The sequence below is a fragment of the Tiliqua scincoides genome, chromosome 3 (genome assembly GCF_035046505.1).
Source record: "Tiliqua scincoides isolate rTilSci1 chromosome 3, rTilSci1.hap2, whole genome shotgun sequence".
Classification (NCBI taxonomy): domain Eukaryota; kingdom Metazoa; phylum Chordata; class Lepidosauria; order Squamata; family Scincidae; genus Tiliqua; species Tiliqua scincoides.
The window spans coordinates 236450256-236465235 of NC_089823.1; the positions used below are offsets into that span (position 1 = coordinate 236450256).

Here is a 14980-nt window from a genome sequence, read left to right on the forward strand (position 1 = left end):
GGTGGGGGGGGGGGGCATTCTATTATCAAAAGTATGTTTCTTTTGTATAGAGGAATGTGGAAGTGTGAATGAGTCGGAAGCAAGAATATGAATAAGAATATCCCTTAACCATATTGTGGAATGTCCCTCAACTATAGTCTCCAATGAGTCCCTCAACTATAGTTTTAGCACTTGCTCTTTAGTAGTTCTTATGAACACTGTTAGCAGTAAAAGGATTGCAGATACCATTGGAAGAGGACAGATTTTGGTGCCTATAAGGAGACAATGATATGCCAGCTGAACATGACTAGAGACAGAGTTCCATCATTTAGGGCCGCCCACAGAAAATACCTTCTCTTTGGTAACCAGCTACCTGACTTCAGAAGATAGGAGCACTTCGGGAGAGAGAGTCTCTGATGACAGTCCTAGCTGGTGGACAGACTCATGCTGGTGAAAGCGGCCCTTTGTTTAGTATGGGAACAATCCTTTGCTCTAGATCAGGGGTGCCCAAACCCCAGCTCAGGGGCCACTTGTGGCCCTCAGGGACTCCCAATCCGGCCCACAGGGAGCCCCCAGTCTCCAAGGAGCCTCCGGCCCTCTGAATACTTGCTGGAGCCCATGCTGGCCTGACGCAACTGCTCTCAGCTTGAGGGTGATTGTTCAGCCTCTTGCGTGTGCTGCAGGCCAAGGGTTCCCTCCACTCCATTGCTGTTTCACATGTGTGATGCAGAAGCTGCAGCAAAGGAAAGGCCGGCCTTGCTTTGTGCAAGGCTTTTTATAGGCCTTGAGCCATTGCAAAACCTTCATTCATTCATATAAGTTCCATCTCTCATATATTCGTTTATGTAAATTTTTATAAATTTATTCAAATTTGAAATGTAAATTAATTCTTTTCCTGGTCCCCAACACAGAGACAGAATGATGATGAGGCCCTCTTGTCAAAAAGTTTGGACACCCCTGCTCTAGATAATCCAGAATAGTTCACCAGACCTTTTCAAAACACTCCCCTTCTCTGTTTTCCTCTACCCTTGCCAGAAATTTGACTTCCTACTCTTCTACCTTGCCCTGTCCCTTTCCAATAACCTTTTAATTTGCATTACAAAATGACATTGGGTCTCATTAGATGCAGCATGGGAGTTCTATGATTGAAGCTCCTGATACCTTTTTCTTTTTCAAAAGCAGTCTTAGACAGGATCTGATTTGGATCAGGGCTGCAACACAGCAGGAGAGGGAACATAACTCCTTTTCCTGCAACATAAGAGGGTATCCTTGATCATGTTTCATGTATCCTTGCATGTTTCATTCTCTAGTATGAATGACCTTGTAAACAGCTGACAAGCTGAAGCCGAGCGATGCCATCTGCTCTGAGCGTGGGAGGATGGAGGCCAGAATGTGAAGCCAGATCGGAATGAAACACCTTGAATGTAGTGGTTCTTGAAAGAAAGAACCTTCTTTCAAATTGTAAAAATCCCTATTTAATAAGGGATTTAAATAAAAGCCTGCCTATGTAAACCGCCTTGAATAAAGTCTTGAATAAAGACCAAGAAAGGCAGTATAAAAATACCTGTTATTATTGTTGTTATTATTATTATTATTATTAGGCATGGCTATACAAATCAGACTTCCCTGCATTGTTCTGTGAAAGCAGACCCCTTGCAGTTCTCATCCTGTCTTCTCCAAAGCATGGGGTATTGACGGAGCTTCTCTGTCCCGTTGAAAGACAAAGGAGGGGAAAGGGGCTGAGAACTTCTGCAATGCCTGGCCTTCCTTGAGTGCTTTGCAGTGGGCTCATGGAGAAAAGCAGATGTGCTCAAAAATGGCTCTGTGTCTGAGGAGACACCAGTTGCACCTCAAACGGGGCAATCGCCCTCAGGCAGGCCAAACCCATGAGCAGTGTTGCTGACCAGGCAAGACTGTCTCGAGGCTTGTTGCTCTGACTGATGCTCCTGATAGCACAAAGACCTTGCAGCCAAAGGGTGGTCATTCTATAGAGGCACCTGCCTGGGTCCTGTTAAAGTCAGGGTGCTGAGGAAGGGTCAGTGTTGTAACCAAAAGAGCCCACATCTGTAGGAAATTGCGCCTCCCCGCAGTCTTTGAGTGAATTAAGAGAGGTGCAGTTGGTGAGATGAAATATCTTTGCAGTGCCTACCGCAGCAGCCATTTTGGGGTACTGCCAGCTGGCCACAGCATTGAGGTGCAAAATGATGGGTAGAGGGAGTGGGGAAATCTCTCCTACAATCAGGCCCAACAACTGGTGGTGGGTTCCTTCACTCAGAGTTTGTCATCCAGACAATAAAATGACTGGTCCAGGAATTGGTAATTGAACTTGATCAGCCTCCCCTGGTGGGCCTGAACCTCCTTTCTCCAGCCCTGGATGGGATTAGGCTTGAGGAGGGGAACAGTACAGTGAGGAGCAGTGTATCAAGATTCCAGGTTCAGAATCTTCCTTGTCATACGTTGGGTTGGAATGGGGGACCTGCCTTACCCTATGGAAATGCATGTTTGTAGGCATGACCTGAACCTACCTTGAAGATCAGGATCCTTTTTTAAATGTTTCCAAACAATTTTCTTATCTGAATTCTTAGTACTGTTGATTCCTTTTCACCTTCTAGGTTGAGAAGAAGCAGTTTAATCTTTCGAGAACCTTCTCTGCGCCTCCAGTTTCAGGCACCATTTGCCATTCCTACAACCGAGAAGTGCACCTGCATTGCAGTCTTTCTCCTGGGTATTACCTTGTCGTCCCCAGCACCTTTCTGAATGATGCTGAAGGAAACTTCCTGCTTCGGGTCTTCTCCAGTGGAAGAATCTCCCTCAGGTACTTCTAAAGGGAAGGGAAATAGGGAGAAAAAGAATTCTGTCATTAACAACCTGTGTGCAGTGTTGCTATCTTAACATTTTTCTCCCATGATTTGAATGATAGGATGTCCAGCTCCTGGGGATGCCTGAGCAGCTAGGATGCTAGAGGCGTCCTGGGAGATGGAATAATAATACTTGCCATGTTATTACTGAAACTAACTACAGCTTGGCTGATTAAAAAACAAGAGTTAAGGAAAACATTTTAATACAGCTCAGAAGTTGAATACCATGGCCACACTAGGTCACACTACTTATGTTCTTATGAGGCAATTGTCATATCTTGGGACAAGCTTCTTTACTAAGAACTTTTCCACCAGGCTCAGACAGCTGGTAACCTGTTCTGCAGGTCACTCTGTGTGTGTGTGTGTGTGTGTGTGTGTGTGTGTGCAATGTCATGCAGAAGAAGCAGCCTGATGTCCACTTCCTCTCCTTTTGTTCCTAATTGCTCTCCTACTTCTCAGGTGATTGCTCTCCTTTTACGGTCCCAGAACACAGTGGCCAAACAGACAAAGGGTGCAATCCTAACCCCTTATGTCTGTTTTTTCCACCACTGGCATAGTGGTGCCAATGGGATGTGTGCTGCATCCTGCAGTTGGGTGTCACTCACGGAGGCCTCCTCAAAGTAAGGGAATGTTTCTTCCCTTACCTCAGAGCTGCATTGCCCTTAAGTCAGTGCTGGAAAGCACTGACATAAGGGGTTGGGACTGCACCCAAAGTTTGTTTGTTGAGTGTGCTGTTTGGGCTGTTTGAGCAGTAACCTCAAACAAACTTTCTCCAACAAGAAGCTAATGAAAGAGATTAGGAACAAAAGGAGAGGAACTCTGCTGCTGTATGACTATGCATGCTGCAGAATGGGTTACTAGCTGGCCTGACAATTGCATCAAATCAGATGGAGATTGCATGGAAATTTAGTGTGGCCATGGTATTTAACTCTGAGTCATATTAAATTGTGTTCCATAAGTGTTCCTTTTTTTTTAAACAGCCAAGCAGTAGTTAGTTTCAGAACAACCCTTTTATATACACTGTTCTGAGCACACACTGTTTATATACACTGTTTTGCACACTCACCTAGTAATCTTACAGCATCCCTTTAAGGCAGGGTGATATGATCTCCAGCTCATGGATCGTTTTAGCAAGGCCTGCCAAGATTTTGGACTGACAATCAGCCTGAAGAAAACACAGGTCATGGTTCAGGATGTGGACTCACCTCCCTGTATTACAATCTCTGTGCATGAACTGGAGGTTGTCCATGACTTTGTGTACCTTAGCTCAACGATCTCCGACACTCTTTCTCTCGATACCGAGCTAAACAAACGCATCGGTAAAGCAGCTACCACGTTTTCCAGACTCACAAAGAGAGTCTGGTCCAACAAGAAGCTGACGGAACATACCAAGATCCAGGTCTACAGAGCTTGCGTCCTGAGTACACTTCTGTACTGCAGCGAGTCATGGACTCTTCACTCACAACAGGAGAGGAAACTGAATGCTTTCCACATGCGCTGCCTCCGACGTATTCTCGGCATCACCTGGCAGGACAAAGTTCCAAACAACACAGTCCTGGAACGTGCTGGAATCCCTAGCATGTATGCACTACTGAAACAGAGACGCCTGCGTTGGCTCGGTCATGTCGTGAGAATGGATGATGGCCGGATCCCAAAGGATCTCCTCTATGGAGAACTCGTGCAAGGAAAGCGCCCTACAGGTAGACCACAGCTGCGATACAAGGACATCTGCAAGAGGGATCTGAAGGCCTTAGGAGTGGACCTCAACAAGTGGGAAACCCTGGCCTCTGAGCGGCCCGCTTGGAGGCAGGCTGTGCAACATGGCCTTTCCCAGTTTGAAGAGACACTTGGCCAACAGTCTGAGGCTAAGAGGCAAAGAAGGAAGGCCCATAGCCAGGGAGACAGGCCAGGGACAGACTGCACTTGCTCCCAGTGTGGAAGGGATTGTCACTCCCGAATCGGCCTTTTCAGCCACACTAGACGCTGTTCCAGAACCACCTTTCAGAGCGCGATACCATAGTCTTTTGAGACTGAAGGTTGCCAACTAGAATGCAAAGGAGAGTTTGGGACTGTGAGAGCAGTAGTTGGTTCAAGGCTAGGTAGCATAGCTGCACTTTAAAAATATATCTGGTTTGCACCAGTTTATCTCTCCTTGCTTCCCCCAAAGAATTCCAGGCAGTGTACTTTGGTAAGGGTCTTCATCGGTTTTCACCCCCTCCTTATTATTGACAATGTTACTGCACCAGCTCTCTGATGGAAACAGGAGCTTGCCTTTTCCATTTATCTCTTTGGAAATGTGAATGGTCTCTTTTTCTTGCTTTCCTTCTGGTAGTGAGATAAAACTGCCAGCTCCTGACAACCCCATCCGTGAAGATGCCCCGGGAGGTGAATGGGAGACAGCCCAGCTGGAGGGATGCTGGAGAAAAGGGCAGAGCGCTGGTGGGAGCAGAAACTTCCCATCTTTCCACACCAATCCCTGCTTTCCCCTCTGTGTTCCTGCAAACCTGGGACAGAGTAGCATCAAGGTCGCTCTCCGCCAACACTGCCCGGATAACAAGTGCCGTCCAATTGGGTTTCATATCTTCCAGGTAGGATTTAGCTTGATGATGGCTTCTTCCTGCCAGTCAGACCATTGGCCTGGCTTTACCAGTATCGTCAACTCTGATTCGAGGGCCCCTACAGCTTTTTAAGTGGAGGCCTTTCCCAGTGTTGCTGGAAGGTTGTAATGGACTGGGCCCCTGCTTGTCAAGCAGAAGAGTAACAATTTGCTCATGCAAGTGCAAACCTTCTGACAAGGCCTGCTTGAACGTGCCTTCGGCAAAGTGTTCTGTTTTGGTGGCCCTCTCAATGAGGTGGTAGCTGTGCTCCTTTCTGCACCAGACAACTTCAGCCACCATTTTAATTCTCCACATTGCCCCTGTAATGTAGCGTCATTCTACAACTGTGAAACTTTGGGGACAACTTTGTGGGGAAATTAAAAAGATGACTCTAGCTGTGCCAGGAAGAAAGAAAGAGAAAATTTTGTAAGTGGTGGTGGGCCCTCCTGGAGCCCTGGCATCTATTGAATCTCTGCTTTTCACACTGTCTTCTGGTGGGTCCTTACAAAATGGTCAGCTTGCCCACCACTGCCCATCCTTTGAAGGTTGCTCTTGGTTTGGAATGAGTGATAGTGAGGCCCCAACACGCCTAACTACTGTATTAACCTGATGTCACACTCTTAAGAAACTTTTACCAAACATAGGGGTTACTTTTCAGGTACTTACACACGAAAATTAAAGAAATATTTGCCATGAATATAGAAATTCTGAAAGCTCCTGACGTGAGCCACAATTGCTTAGACAAATGTCTCCAAATACTGACCTTTCCTCCTCAGCCAGGAAGTCTGAGATCTGGTCTTAGGCCACAGTCCTATCCTGTGCTGGAGAAGGCAAGCCAGGAGAACATAAGAACAGCCCCGCTGGATCAGGCCATAGGCTCATCTAGTCCAACTTCCTGTATCTCATAGCAGCCCACCAAGTGCCCCGGGGAGCACACCAGATAACCTGCATCCTTCAAGGGATGGCCCTTGCATCTGGCATTCTGACATAGCCCATTTCTAAAATCAGGAGGTTGCACATACACATCATGGCTTGTAACCCATAATGGATTGGTCCAATCCAGAAATTGGTCCAATCCCCTTTTAATGGCGTCCAGGCCAGATGCCATCACCACATCCTGCGGCAAAGAGTTCCACAGACCAACCACACGCTGTGTAAAGAAATATTTTCTTTTGTCTGTCCTAACTCTCCCAACACTCAATTTTAGTGGATGTCCCCTGGTTCTGGTGTTACGTGAGAGTGTAAAGAGCATCTCTCTATCCACTCTATCCTTATGCTCTAAGAGCATAATTTTGTATGTCTCAATCACGTCCCCCCTCAGGCGTCTCTTTTCTAGGCTGAAGAGGCCCAAGCACCGTAGCCTTTCCTCATAAGGCTTGCACTGTATCCAGCACAGGATAGTGGCCATAAGCAGCTCAGTCAGAGGTAAGGGGAAACATTTCCCCTTACCTCCAGGTAAGGGCTGCTGGCCCCTATGGGTCTCCTTGGACTTGCGCCACCTCTTGAAGGCAAGGCATCTCTTGCACACCTACCAGCCCTGCCTCCCACTCCCCGCTTGCCCACCCCTGGGGGCTGCCCACTGCCTGCCTTCCTCCCGCCCAAGAATGCCCCCCTCCCTGTCTCCTCCCCACCTACCTTTTCTGCTTGCGTTGGCCCAGCTGGGCCAACACCAGTCTGAGAGAGGAAGCTGGCGCAGAGGCTTATGTCAGCCTCTGCAGGCTGTCGCTTCTTGGAGCACTGGCCCAGCTTCCTCTTGAGGAGGTGCAAACGTGGTCTGGATTGTGTCCTTATACATGCAGCAAGATGAGATGATGGGGATTGGAGGTTACAGAGCTAACTGTAGCACATCAAGTTGCAGGTGCTTCCCTGTGGGATTTTTTTTTAACACCCTGCGAAAAAGTAAAGAACTGGGATAGAACCATCTTCCTGTTTTGCTAATTTTCTATTCGCAGGGAATGTTTATGTGTTTTCAATCTGGAGGAGCATCTAAAAGCGAAATCCTCCATCTGTAATGTAGTGCAGTCCAGTCTTCTGTCTCATTCTGCTGCATGTGTAGACTGGGCCTGGGTAAGACGCATGAAATTAATTGGAACTTAGATCTGGTCTACAAGTGTGGCAGAATGGGCTGTACCACTTCAGCTGCAGGTGGGGTATCATATTTTAAAATGCTCTCTCGTCTGAAAAATCCCTGCAAGTACAAAATTAGCCCAATACAGAATGTACTGGACCAGAGTCTCCCTCCCTGATATACAGTTTTACGTGCATGTGTTCTTTGTACTTGGGGGAGCACTGAGCATTCAAAACCTGCATTACTACCTGTAGTATGAAATGAAATTACTGTTGCTGTTGTTGTTGTTTTGATTTGTATACTGCTTTTCAGCAAAACTTTCAAAAAGTGATGTATATAGCTTGCCTCTTTGCCCCACTTAGCAGGAGCAAATTCTGTTGGGCGTGTAGACCAGACCTCTTTTTCTCTCTCTGATTGAAGGGAGTCATATCTGAAAGACTAAAGGTGGAGACTTTTTGGTCTACGATCCTTTCAGGTCCCCTACGATAACAACAACAAGAAAATGCCTCCTGCTTCTTTCCTGCACTTGGAGCCTCTGGTGAGCTGCGTGCCCCATTGCTATTCTCAGGAAGTAAGCCAGCAGTGCCGACTGCCTTCAGGAAATTACGCCATTGTTCCGTCAACATACTTGCCCGACACAGAAGGCAGTTTCACACTGATCATAGCAACCAAAATAGACAGGTAAAGCACTCTTAGTTTTGTTTTGGATTGACGCATAAATCCAAGCAAGCTGGACTTGGATGCCAGTTCCGCACCCCCACCTGTGGGACAAAAGAAATGAATCTGCATCCCATTGGCAGTGACAGCTTTATGATACTAGATGCAGCTCTCCTAAGAAGCTCATGACTCAGGACTTTCCCCGAATGTTTGCCCTCCTCTGAATGGTGCAGTTGCTATCTAGGAGGAATTGTTTTCAGACCTCTGAAACTGATTTAACGATGGACCCAGATGGATTTAACGATGGACCCAGATGTTGCAGATTCAACTCCCAAAGTTGTGGAACTACTTTAGTATTTTAAAATGTGCAAAATGAAGTCAAAAGCTATAATGTTTGCAATATTTATTGTTTTGTGTTTGCTTTTACGCAGGAAAAGTATTCGAATCCAGGAGACTTTAGGACAAAGGCTGCAAGAAGTGAGTGGCATTTTTAAGTATGATTGAGTTTAAGTATTCTTAACTAAATATAAATATATCACTTTAAAGAAACCAGAGTAGATAACTCTAATGAATAATAAATCAACAAATCAAAGCACAGGAATTGTGATCCAGTGCACCAGCTCCCCCATCTTGGCTCAGAGGTTTCTGGCACTTGCACACAAATACCTTTCCACTGTGTCCTCTTTCAAATGTTGCTAGCATGTGTCATTTTCCCTGCTGCTTTTGACTTTCTTTGGCCTGCTGTCTTGCCCTGCCACACACTCATTTCCTAACTGTACCCTTTCCCCTTCTGAATGATCCATAACATTTTACACCCTCCTTCCTTGGCCATGCTTTGGCCGAAATTGGATGCTGCCCAGGGCTTTCCCCCTGAGGTGAGTCAAAAAATGGCACTGCCAGTTTTTTTGATTTTAAGCACCAGCTGTCTGGTTCCAATTGTGTTCAAGTAGTGCCTGATCCATTTATACAGGCCTGGCTTGTCCCAAAATGTTCTCCAGAACCTAACAATACAAACCCCTCCTCCTGACGCTGCTGTCTCATCCATGTATTGAGAGCCATCAGCTCCTCCTGACTGTCAGGTGGTGGAAGGTGGAACAGGTAGAATTTCTGAAAATACTACCCTGGAAGTATTTCTGGAGCTTTCTGCATAAGAAGCTCACAGAATAACCTCAGTTTCAGTTTTATTGTGTTTAATGTGTGATAAGACTGACCCCAGGGAGAGACCGAAAGCTTTCTAAAGCTTTGTCCAGGAACTGCCATCCAGAAATACGATTCACTGTCTATCATTAATGCAAGAAGTTTTATGTTTTGGTTTTTGGATACCTTTTTATTGTAGTTGCATTTAGAATTAGTCCGTTTGCTTACTTGTTTTGTAGGAAGGGGACGAGAGTCTGTGTGAAATAAATCTCTAAAACCCTTTTCTCCATCCCAGAAGTTCCTTCCGGGCCCCTCCAATAGTCAACTGTGCATCATAAGTGTGGAGAGAGCATCTTTTTTGACGCCATGTGGATGAGAAGCTTTGTTTATTTAAAGGCGCTTAGGTTCTCAAGATCCCCCAGTAGCCAGCAGAGTCAGGGGGAACTTATATTGCACACTTTTGTGGACTAATTCTGACCTGCAGAGGTCTCTCCTTCTGACTGTAATTTCCTGGGAACATTTACAAAGTACATTAAATGCTGCCTGTTTATGTGGACTTGGATGTGGATGTTATGTGGACTTGGATGTGTTTTTTGTTGTCTTTCTGCAGGTCTCCTTTAAAGCTGTGATGAAAATGTAAATTGAAAATGGCACGTCAACACTGGGTAGAAACTCCTAGAAGGAAAGTCGTTTCCAACTGAAACTGCAATGATCCAGTGTGTGCCAGGCACAGTAGCATCCCAGCCCTTTTATTCAGCCTTTCTGTAAATGAACTGAATCAAATCCCAACTTGAATCCTCCTCTTGTTTTTATCACACACTCATACAACATTTAGCCCGTGTAGAAATGTTTTGTAGTCCTTTGTGCACTTCCTTCTTTGTGCCTCAGTCTCTCCCTCTTCCCCCTGCTCATCATACCAGTAGAAAGATATGTTGTGCATGCACTGTGTTCAGATTGGTTTTAAGTCTGCAACAGTAATACTTTGACCTGTGTGTGGTGTGCATAGTGCAAACCGGTTTGGGAAAAGAATACATTTACTGAGTTAAGCTTCAGAGAGTGATGGTTGGGAAAGGAGACAGGGGAGAAGAAGGCTACGCTGCAATTGTTTCAGGAGGAAAGTTCTTCAAAATGGAATATTTAAGTGAAATATTGCTGCTGCACTCCATGGGTGCTGGCTTGTAGGGTGCACAGGATCCATCTTGCCCCTGCGCTTTCTAACATCACCATTAAGCTGCTTCAAGAGGTCATCCAGAGCTTTGGGCTGAATTGTCTCCACTCTATAGCTGACACTCAAGTCTACCTCATGTTTCCCACAACTAATCAAGGGGAGGCTGTGGAAGTCCTTAACCAATGTTTGGAAGTGGTTCTGGAATGGCAAGCAAACCGAAACTTCATCCAGACAAAGTGGAAGCTTTGGTGTTGAGAGATGCATTGGTTCTGGATAACGGTGTCTAGCTTGTTCTGGATTGAGTTGCGCTTCCCTCAAAGAGTCAAACAGGCAGCTTGGGAATGCTTTTGAACTGAGAGCTGTTTCCAGATGCCCAGTTGACTGTGATGGTCAGGAGCATTTCCTACAAGCTTTGGCTGGTGCATCTGCTGCAGCCTTATCTAGGGAATGATTCTGTAAATTGAGTTCAGTTCATTAGTTACATCCAGTTTGGATTACTGCAGTGCGCTTTATGTTGGGCTGCCTCTGCAGACTGTTTTGATGAAGCTTCATTTGGTCCAGAATTCAGCAGCCACATCACTATATAGGAGGAACTGTGTGGCTCATTCTGTTCTGTGCCGGCTCTGCTGGCTGCCAGTGTGCTTCAGAGTTCAATTTGGAGTTGCTGATTTTAGTCCTGGGACTGGGTTGCCTCAAGGGCTGGCAACTCCCCCATGAACCTGCCTGTTCTGCAAGATCAATGGGAGAGGCCCTTCTCTCCAGCTGCTGCAATCCAAAACACAGTCAAACTCAAACAGAGGGAGGGCCTTCTCTGTGGCAGTGCTTGGTGTATGGAAGGCCCTCCTGAAGGATAGTGGACTGGCTCCTTCTCTGCCAACCTTCAGATACAGACTGAAGACCTTCCTTTGGAAACAACCTTTTTATGCTCTTCTGTACCTATGTTTTGTTTTTATTAATTTATTGATGTTTTGTTCTTAAGAACATAAGAACAGCCCCACTGGATTGGGCCATAGGCCCATCTAGTCCAGCTTCCTGTATCTCACAGTGGCCCCACCAAATGCCCCAGGGAGCACACCTGATAACAAGAGACCTCGTCCTGGTGCCCTCCCTTGCATCTGGCATTCTGACATAGCCCATTTCTAAAATCAGGAGGTTGCACATACGCATCATGGCTTGTAACCCATAATGGATTTTTCCTCCAGAAACTTGTCCAATCCCCTTTTAAAGACATCCAGGCCAGATGCCGTCACCACATCCTGTGGCATGGAGTTCCACAGACCAGCCACATGCTGAGTAAAGAAATATTTTCTTTGTCCTAACTCTCTCAACACTCAATTTTAGTGGATGTCCCCTGGTTCTGGTGTTCTGTGAGAGTGTAAAGAGCATCTCTCTATCCACTTTATCCTTCCCATGCATTATTTTGTATGTCTCAATCATGTCCCCCCTCAGGCGTCTCTTTCTAGGCTGAAGAGGCCCAAATGCCGTAGCCTTTCCTCATAAGGAAGGTGCCCCAGCCCAGCAATCATCTTAGTTGCCCTCTTTTGAACCTTTTCGATTTCCACTATATCCTTCTTGAGATGCGGTGACCAGAACTGGACACAATACTCCAGGTGTGACCTTACCATCGATTTGTACAACAGCATTGTAATATTAGCTGTTTTGTTCTCAATACCTTTTCTAATGATCCCCAGCATAGAATTGGCCTTCTTCACTGCCGCCACACATTGGGTCGACACTTTCATCGACCTGTCCACCACCACCCCAAGATCTCTCTCCTGATCTGTCACAGACAGCTCAGAACCCATTAGCCTATATGTGAAGTTTTGGTTTTTTGCCCCAATGTGCATGACTTTACACTTACTGACATTGAAGCGCATCTGCCATTTTGCTGCCCATTCTGCCAGTTTGGTGAGATCCTTCTGGAGCTCCTCACAATCACTTCTGGTCTTCACCAATTGGAAAAGTTTGGTGTCTTCTGCAGACTTAGCCACCTCACTGCTAACCAGGTCATTTATGAAGAGGTTGAAGAGCACCAGTTCCAGGATAGATCCTTGGGGCACACCGCTTTTCACCTCTCTCCATTGTGAAAATTGCCCATTGACACCCACTCTCTGTTTCCTGGTCTTCAACCAGGTCTCAATCCAGGAGAGGACCTGCCCTCTAATTCCCTGACTATTGAGTTTTTTTCAGTAGCCTTTGGTGAGGGACCGTGTCGAACGCCGTGTCGAAGTCCAGATACGTATATAATGTCCATGGGTTCTCCCGCATCCACATGCCTGTTGACCTTTTCAAAGAATTCTATAAGGTTTGTGAGGCAAGACTTACCGTTACAGAAGTCATGCTGATTCTCCCTCAGCAAGGCCTGTTCGTCTATGTGTTTTGAGATTCTATCTTTGATGAGGCATTGCACCATCTTACCCGGTATAGATGTTAGGCTGACCAGCCTATAGTTTCCTGGGTCCCCCCTCTTTCCCTTTTTAAAGATCGGCATGACATTTGCTATCCTCAAATCCTCTGGCACCATGGCCGTTTTGAGGGACAAGTTGCATATTTTAGTTAAGAGATCAGCAACTTTATTCTTCAATTCCTTAATAACACTTGGGAGGATGCCATCAGGGCCCGGTGACTTATTGATCTTTAATTAATCAATGAGGTCTGAAACATCTTCTCTTTTAACCACTATCTGACTTAATTCCTTGGTCAGGAGGGGTCGTTCGGGCAGCGGTATCTGCCTGAGGTCTTCTCCCGTGAAGACAGATGCAAAGAGCTCATTTAATTTCTCTGCCATCTCCAAGTCTCCTTTTATTTCCCCTTTCCCTCCCTCACCATCCAGAGGGCCAACCACTTCTCTGGCCGGGTTTCCTGCTTCTAACGCATTTGAAGAAGCTTTTATTATTCCCCTTAATGCTGCTGGCCATGCGTTCCTCATAGTCTCACTTGGCCTCCCGTATCAGCTTCTTACATTTCTTTTGCCACAATGTTCCTTTTTATTCTCATTTAGGGCAAGACTTCCATTTATGGAAGGAAGCTTCCTTGTCCTTTATGGCCTCTCTAACTTGGCTGGTTAGCCATGCGGGCACCCTCCTGGATTTAGTTGAGCCCTTCTTCCTTTGCAGTATACACTTCTGCTGGGCCTCTATTACTGTTGATTTGAGCAACCTCCATGCTCTTTTTAGAGACTGGATTCTTTTTACCTTCCCTTTCAACCTCCTTCTAATCAGCCTCCTCATTTGAGGGAAGTCCGCTCGTTGGAAGTCAAGGGTTTTTGTTTGAGATTTGCCCGGTATTCTTCCCCTGATGTGCATGTAGAAACGAATCGCAGCATGATCACTGTTCCCCAATGGCTCAGTAACATTGACATCTCTAACCAGGTCCTGAGTACCGCATAATATTAAATCCAGAGTCACTTGTTCTCTGGTGGGCTCCATGACTAGCTGCTCTAAGGCACAGTCATTTAGCATGTCAAGGAATCCAGTCTCCTTTTCGTGACCAGAACACAGATTGACCCAGTCAATATGAGGATAATTGAAGTCCCCCATGATTCCAACCCTGTCCCTCCTTGTCACCTCCCTGATCTGTTTCCTCATTTCAAGGTCTCCTTCTGGTTTTTTATCTAGAGGACGATAGTACGCCCCCAGTATTACATAACTCCTCAGGCCTGGTAATTTAACCCATAGAGATTCTATGGAGTCGGACTCACCTTCAATCTCCACTTTGCTGGATTCTATCCCTTCCTTAACATAAATGGCCACCCCACCTCCAACACGCTCCTCCCTGTCCCTCCTGTAGAGTTTATAGCCTGGGATTGCGGTATCCCACTGATTCTCCGCATTCCACCAGGTTTCTGATATGCCTACTATGTCATATTTTTCCCTTGTCACCAGACATTCCAGTTCTCCCATCTTTGCTCGTAGACTTTGGGCATTTGCATAAAAGCATTTGTACATGGAATGCCCCAGGATGGGCTGCTTATTAGCCCCTTTATCCCTGAATCCTCTCATTGTGCCAAACTGTGTATCACATCCCATCCTTGTCCCATAGGGATGAGGGATCCCGAACCAGATGTCCCTTGGCTCCTGTCAGCCTTCCCCCAGGGATCAGTTTAAAAGCTGCTCTGCCACCTTTTTAATGTTATGCGCCAGCAGTCTGGTTCCATTCTGGTTCAATTGGAGCCTGTCCCTCTTGTACAGGCCCCACTTGTCCTAAAACGTTCCCCAGTGCCTAACGAATCTGAAACCCTCCTCCATACACCACCGTCTCATCCACGCATTGAGACCCCTGATCTCCGCCTGCCTAGCTGGCCCTGTGCGTAGAACAGGTAGCACTTCAGAGAATGCTACCTTTGAGGTCCTGGCTTTCAGCTTCCTACCTAATAGCCTAAATTTGGCCTCCAGGACTTCCAGCTACACTTGCCCACGTTGTTGATGCCGACATGCAGCACAACCGCTACCTCCTCCCCAGCACTGTCTACCAGCCTGTCTAGATGAGAAGTGATGTCCGCAACCTTCGCACCAGG

General features: G+C 46.4%; 1 protein-coding gene across 3 annotated transcripts in view; it reads left to right on the plus strand.

Annotated features, from left to right (window-relative positions):
- Positions 1-10513, plus strand: part of CAPN10 (calpain 10) — a 31430-nt gene extending 20917 nt beyond the window's left edge. The window contains exons 10-14 of one of the 3 annotated variants that reach the window (XM_066620303.1): positions 2592-2794; positions 5170-5425; positions 7978-8183; positions 8591-8636; positions 9907-10513. In XM_066620303.1, coding sequence (XP_066476400.1) covers positions 2592-2794; positions 5170-5425; positions 7978-8183; positions 8591-8636; positions 9907-9936 — 741 coding nt within the window. In that variant the 3' untranslated portion in view covers positions 9937-10513. Of the gene's footprint in view, positions 1-2591; positions 2795-5169; positions 5426-7922; positions 8184-8590; positions 8637-9906 lie in introns of those variants that run through there. The other 2 variants (XM_066620306.1, XM_066620305.1) reach the window with 2 other exon arrangements.
- Positions 10514-14980: the final 4467 nt, after the last annotated feature.